This window comes from Paralichthys olivaceus, chromosome 10 (assembly GCF_024713975.1).
Source record: "Paralichthys olivaceus isolate ysfri-2021 chromosome 10, ASM2471397v2, whole genome shotgun sequence".
Taxonomy (NCBI): Eukaryota; Metazoa; Chordata; class Actinopteri; order Pleuronectiformes; family Paralichthyidae; genus Paralichthys; species Paralichthys olivaceus.
Genome location: NC_091102.1, coordinates 26125026 through 26132090, shown reverse-complemented (window position 1 = coordinate 26132090; position 7065 = coordinate 26125026). Strand labels below are relative to the sequence as shown.

General features: G+C 52.5%; 1 protein-coding gene across 1 annotated transcript; it reads right to left on the bottom strand.

The window, feature by feature from the left end:
* Nucleotides 1-3096, bottom strand: LOC138411820 (calphotin-like). The gene is made up of 3 exons (XM_069532871.1): nucleotides 1002-3096; nucleotides 481-959; nucleotides 1-336 (listed from the first exon to the last, which is right to left on the bottom strand). The coding sequence occupies exons 1-3, from the start codon at nucleotides 3094-3096 to the stop codon at nucleotides 1-3; spliced, it is 2910 nt and encodes a 969-aa protein (XP_069388972.1).
* Between the last annotated feature and the right edge of the window lie 3969 nt (nucleotides 3097-7065).

Genomic DNA, 7065 nt, shown 5'->3' with positions numbered 1-7065 from the left:
TTAAGGACCGGATTCCAGACGGTCCAAAACTGAATTTAAACGAGGACTAAACATGAAACTGAGAGGGGTGGGAATCTGTAACAGAGCACGGGGCTTGACCCAGAGGCCAGTCAAAGTCAGAGCACGGGGCTCGGGCGGGCGACCCGGAGGCCGGTCAGAAACTGACCCCGGGGGCTCGGGCGGGCGGCCCGGAGGCCGGTCAGAAACAGAGCCCAGGGGCTCAGGGAAAATCAGCTGCTTCTGCAGTCCAGTCAGAGGAAGTTCTGGGGAAGATAGCAGCTGGGGCTGCTGCTGTGACACAGAAGGCTCTGGAGAAGATAGCAGCTGAGGCTGCTGCTGTGACACAGGAGGCACTGGAGAAGATAGCAGCTGGGGCTGCTGCTGTGACACGGGAGGCTCGGGAGAAGATAGCAGCTGAGGCTGCTGCTGTGACACAGGAGGCTCTGGAGAAGATAGCAGCTGAGGCTGCTGCTGTGACACAGGAGGCTCGGGAGAAGATAGCAGCTGAGGCTGCTGCTGTGACACAGGAGGCTCGGGAGAAGATAGCAGGTGACGCTGAGGCTGCTGTTGTGACACAGGAGGCACTGGAGAAGATAGCAGCTGAGGTTGCTGCTGTGACACAGGAGGCTCGGGAGAAGATAGCAGCTGACGCTGAGGTCGACACTCAGGAGGAGATGACCGATGACGCTGCTGTCGCTGTCCCGGAGAAGACGACAGCTGCCGTCGCTGCACCGGAGGAGACGACAGCGACCGCCGCCCCAGCTGTGCCGGCGCCAGCCTAACCCTCGACCGTGGGACAGGAACAGGAACTGAAGCGGAGCCAGGCGAGACTCGCATCCGTGGGACCGGAACCGGAACTGAAGCGGAGCCAGGCGAGACCCGCATCCGTGGGACAGGAACAGGAACAGGAACTGAAGCGGAGCCAGGCGAGACCCGCATCCGTGGGACAGGAACAGGAACTGAAACGGAGCCCGGCGAGACCCGCAACCGTGGAACAGGACCAGGAACTGAAGCGGAGCCAGGCGAGACCCGCATCCGTGGGACAGGAACAGGAACTGAAGCGGAGCCCGGCAAGACCCGCAACCGTGGAACAGGAACAGGAACTGAAGCGGAGCCAGGCGAGACCCGCATCCGTGGGACAGGAACAGGAACAGGAACTGAAGCGGAGCCCGGCAAGACCCGCAACCGTGGAACAGGAACAGGAACTGAAGCGGAGCCAGGCGAGACCCGCATCCGTGGGACAGGAACAGGAACAGGAACTGAAGCGGAGCCAGGCGAGACCCGCAACCGTGGAACAGGACCAGGAACTGAAGCGGAGCCAGGCGAGACCCGCATCCGTGGGACAGGAACAGGAGAGCCGCTCGCCGTAACCCTCAGCCGAGGGACAGGAACTGGCGAGACGACTGCTTGAACCCCCGACCGTGGGGCAGGAACTGGAGAGCCGCTCGCCGTAACCCTCAGCCGAGGGACAGGAACAGGAACTGGAGAGCTGCTCGCCGCAACCCTCAGCCGAGGGACAGGAACTGGCGAGACGACTGCTTGAACCCCCAAACGTGGGGCAGGAACAGGAACTGGAGAGCCGCTCGCCGTAACCCTCAGCCGAGGGACAGGAACTGGCGAGACGACTGCTTGAACCCCCGACCGTGGGGCAGGAACAGGAACTGGAGAGCCGCTCGCCGTAACCCTCAGCCGAGGGGCAGGAACTGGCGAGACGACTGCTTGAACCCCCGACCGTGGGGCAGGAACAGGAACTGAAGAGCCGCTCGCCGTAACCCTCAGCCGAGGGACAGGAACTGGCGAGACGACTGCTTGAACCCCCAAACGTGGGGCAGGAACAGGAACTGGAGAGCCGCTCGCCGTAACCCTCAGCCGAGGGACAGGAACTGGCGAGACGACTGCTTGAACCCCCAAACGTGGGGCAGGAACAGGAACTGGAGAGCCGCTCGCCGTAACCCTCAGCCGAGGGACAGGAACTGGCGAGACGACTGCTTGAACCCCCAAACGTGGGGCAGGAACAGGAACTGGAGAGCCGCTCGCCGTAACCCTCCGCCGAGGGACAGGAACTGGCGAGACGACTGCTTGAACCCCCGACCGTGGGGCAGGAACAGGAACTGGAGAGCCGCTCGCCGTAACCCTCAGCCGAGGGGCAGGAACTGGCGAGACGACTGCTTGAACCCCCAACCGTGGGGCAGGAACAGGAACGGCGACCTCCGAAACCGGAACGTGGGTAGCATCTGCCGGGACCCCCGACGCTGGAACGTGGGTAGCATCTGCCGGGATCCCCGACGCCGGAACATGAGTGACGTCAGCCGGAACCCCCGACGCTGGAACGTGGATAGCATCTGCCGGGATCCCCGACGCCGGAACATGAGTGACGTCAGCCGGAACCCCCGACGCTGGAACGTGGGTAGCATCTGCCGGGATCCCCGACGCCGGAACATGAGTGACGTCAGCCGGAACCCCCGACGCTGGAACGTGGGTAGCATCTGCCGGGATCCCCGACGCCGGAACATGAGTGACGTCAGCCGGGACCCCCGACGCTGGAACGTGGGTAGCATCTGCCGGGATCCCCGACGCCGGAACATGAGTGACGTCAGCCGGAACCCCCGACGCTGGAACGTGGGTAGCATCTGCCAGGATCCCCGACGCCGGAACATGAGTGACGTCAGCCGGGACCCCCGACGCTGGAACGTGGGTTGCTTCTGCCAGAATCCACGATATTCCGCATTGAGGTTGCTGCCTGTTAACTGGTGGAGATGGATGGAAACTGAGTGAGGGGGCTCCCCTCCGGCGCCCGCCTCGCGCCGTAGCGTTTCTACGCAGACTACGGGGGTCACCAAAAGCCAGGCGGGTGCCGAGGGAGGGATCTGCAGGGGGAGTTGGGGATGAGAGGATGTCCTGTAGTCTCCTCTCAACGGTCACCAGGTGCGGGACAAAGTGGCTGACCCAGGGTCTGTCCTTAAGCCAATCCCGCACCGGTGCCATTTTCTCCAGCAGCTCTTCACGCTGCTTCGTGCCTGCGGTGATCAGCTCATCCACCAAGGAGTCAAAATAAAAAACCTTCCTAAAAAAAACATAAAGCTCTGCTTGGTCCATTTCTGGTTGGTTCGTACTGTCAAGGTTCGAATGGGGGGTGACGTGAGACGGGGAGGACCAAAACGCAGAAACTAAATAAGGTTTAACAAAAAGTGTATTTATTCAACAAGAAGTCTACAGGGAAACAAAAGTCGCACTCAAGAAGCAGAGTGGAACACAGAACAGGGCAGGATATAAACTTACGGGGTAACGAGACGAGAGCTGACGGGACACATGAACAGACAGAACCAGAATCTCGAGGACGGACAGGACCAGACCAGAAATGACGATGGCGAACCAACCACCACAAGGGGGGAACACAAAGACTTATATACACACTGGAACTAATTAGTAACTGGGGACAGGTGGCACAAGACAAACAGGTGAACCTGATGAGGGCAGGAAGTCAATAGGTGAAAACACACAGGGAGCAAGGCCTACAAAATAAAACAGGAAACACTGAACAAACTTATTAACGAGAACAAAATACAATAACCAAGACAGGGATGAACACGGGAGAGGCACAGGGTGAAACATAGCGAGGGACAAGGAGGGGAACACAGGAGAGGGACAGAGAACAACACAGGAGGATCAGAGGGTGGAGCACAGAGGAAGGCAGAAGGGAACATGAGAGGAACACTGAAAATACATAACCGTGACAGATCAATTTGGATTTGACTCTCATTGGGCATGAGACCAGTCTTCTAAGAAAAAACAGGGTGACTCCCATGCACACACAAACTCGCCTTTAAATGTTTTGTTTTACAGTCAAAATATCAGAAATGTTTTCTCTATGATCTTGTCATAATACTGTCGCTATCATGGACGATACAGAGGTCACATTTTATGTGTCTGTTGAAATTAATGTTTTTGCAGCCTTTAACTTTGTGCATCTTTTAAATATGTATTACGGCTTGCCCCCACAGTCCAGTGAATTGGAGACTCCAAATTATTATTAAAAGTATGAATCTTAATTTGCAATGTGGCAAGTGCCAAATTGATATTACTTTAAGGTTCTCTTCTGAACTCTGATATATTCTGCAGCAAGTCTATAAGAGGTTCCCAACAACAGCCAAAAGATAATCAGAGAAGCAGCTTTTGTAAACTACACTCCAAAGTTGTGGAACAGACTGCAGCTAGATATCATAGAGGCTGGTTCAGTAAGTGTGAGTAGCCTCAGAGTCTACAGGTCACTTGAGGCAGGTCCTAAGGGTAATAACCTGCATTATCTGCCATGGCTGCCTCCAGATACACTGACATTCAAGGATCACTAACAGAGTATCAACTATCTAATAGGAGCACCACTGAGCTATTGTCACATGGGAGCCTTAAGCTCTTGACCTTCAGCATCTGTCCGGGAGCTCTTGGTTTCAGCTACTCAATGATCCTATTTCAACAATAAATTACACTCCTCAGAACAAACTGGACCATTATTGAAGGATTTCTCGCTGTTGGGGGAGGGATGAAAGTAGTTTTCATAATTCCATGAAAAGGGGTCAAAATTCATACAGTGTCTCTGCAGTATCAATTAAGTATATCTTATACAATTTAGAGAGATGGTCTTGTCAATCTAGTTTTGAGGCAGCAAAATACAGTGGAAACTGAATGTAGGGATTTTGGTCAAAGTGATCAAGTTATCATTATGTGGTGATCAATGTTAATTGTCCCAACCCAGGGTGAAGTTGAGTGTGAACTGTCTATATGATCAGTGGTGAGCATGCAAATCCGGGGGAGGTGATGCCCAATAGTGCCCTTTTGTCAGAGGCATATTTAACTTCTTTTTTTTTTTAATGAAATCCTTCCCATTGCCCTTTATGGAGAATGTTTAACATTAGTAGTAATTTACCTATATATAAAATGAACTGGCTGCCATCAGTCAAGTTTTGACCTGACCTCATCCTGATGTGCCCTCTGCTGCAGCCACGCATGGACACTGCAGACACCTAGTGCCATCTGAGAAAGCAGGAGCAAAATTGTCAACAGTGGTAAATGGGGTTTGCAGCAGTGTGCACTTTATTTGGTGTATTTTTACATGGACGAAGTGAGTGACATAGCCATTTTCTGCCAGAAATGTTTTTTTGTGTCTGTTACGTTTTGTGGAGCGGGTAAGGGGGCAGGTGGACCCAAAAAGACAGCACAAAAGGTTTTAACAAAAATTGTCCTTTAATGATTAAAGGCAGGGCATAAGACATAATCTAAAAACAACTCAAAAATGCTCTTCAGCAAAAACAGGGACACAAGGAGACACTAGAGAACTTACTGGAGGGAGGAGAAACAACAACGGAGTCGTGAGATGACACATTGGAGGACATAGTACAACAATGGACTAACAAAGACCAAGGGAAGCACAAAGACTTAAATACACACTGAACTAATGAAAAACTAGAGAAGGGTGGCACCGGACAAACAGGTGAAACTGACGAGGGCAGGAAGTCCAGGGAGAAAACACACAAGGAGCAGAAACTACCAAATAAAACAGGAAACAGAGTGGAACACTGAGAGGAACACAGGGTGGGACATAGAGAGAAACAGAGTGGGAAGGAAAACACACCAGGAACAAAGCTACAACATAAAACTGAAAACTCAGAACACAAATCCAAACGTAAGGAAAGCACAGGTAGACACAGATCTAATAATAATAGAAATGAAAACTCTCTTTTCATAAGAGGACAAAACACAAGGACATGACAATGTCTTTCTTTTGTCATGGACAAATTATACTTCTGTCCACCGTTTTAAAATAAGTTACAGGGATTTTCCCAGGTTTGTAAAGGGGCTGCACTGTGTGTGTGTGTGTGTGTGTGTGTGTGTGTGTGTGTGTGTGTGTGTGCCATGAATAAGAATATACAACAAAACATTGGTAAAAGTCTTATGAATGTCTTGTGAATGGATTTGAATGATGATTTTCTCATCCTCCCAATTATCAATACTTTATTTAATTATCAATAAAAATTATACATTCAGAACAGGATTTGAATAGATTTAAGTATGACAAAATATTTTAACATTTCAACATATTTACAACAGTCCAATTACAATAAACACAACATCTCACTGCAAAGAAATCTAAGTTTCAATAGAATAAATAGTATTCTTGACATCAAAATACTGTGGAAAAGTAATGAAATGTCACTGTGTACATGAGTGTGTGGAGGTGAAGGGGCGGAGAGAGCACCTTCACCTGCACCACAGAGGATCAATCAGCACAGGTGAGAGCTGTTAGCTGATTGATCCTCAGACTTGAAAAGGAGGCAGCAGAGCTGCCTCGAGAGAACGCACTAAGAACACACACTGGAGAAGGACACACTGGGAGAGAGACTTGGAAAAGCTGAAGGTCCAGCAGAAAGTGCTGGACCATTTAAGTTCCATGTTTTGTATTTTCTGTGGGGAGAGTAATAAAAGATGTTGCTGAGCAAGAAATGGTTGGACTGGTTTGTCTCTGGCTGTCGTGAGGGGAACCCCGGGGCGTGGTCGAATGCCACACTGGCATCTGAACAGGGACCTCACACAGCCAGAGACATGGAGTGGGCAAAGACGGTGGAGATCCTGAGGCAGACGCAGAGGCAGACGGAGGAGATCCTGAGGCAGACGGAGAGGATGAGGCTTGAGCGTCTCACCTGCGACACCGAGCTGGTTCAGCGGGAGAAGAGTTACAGTACGGTGGAAAAGGAGTGCCTCGCCATTCGGTGGGCGGTCGGGGCCCTCCGCTATTACCTCCTGGGGCGCCCTTTCACCCTCTGGTCGGACCATGCCCCGCTCCAGTGGCTCCACCGCATGAAGGATGCCAACGCGCGGATCACTCGCTGGTATCTGGCTTTGCAGCCATTCAACTTCAAGGTGATCCACAGGCCGGGTACCCGGATGGTCGTGGCCGACTTCCTCTCCCGCTCGGCGGAGGGGGGGGGTGGGCTTGCGGCCGGCGGGATCCCGGCCTGAGTCGGGCGGTGGGGGTATGTGGCGGTGGGGTAGGGTTAGGGCGCCAACTGCTGG

Bases quoted from the DNA above. Each gene is read 5' to 3' on its own strand.
- LOC138411820 (XM_069532871.1), bottom strand. From the start codon at position 3,096: ATGGACCAAGCAGAGCTTTATGTTTTTTTTAGGAAGGTTTTTTATTTT. The intron at 960-1,001 runs GTCCTGTTCCAC...GCTCCGTTTCAG, and splicing joins TGGCTCCGCTTCAGTTCCTG to TTCCTGTTCCTGTCCCACGG. The intron at 337-480 runs GTGTCACAGCAG...CCTGTGTCACAG, and splicing joins TATCTTCTCCCGAGCCTCCT to CAGCAGCCTCAGCTGCTATC.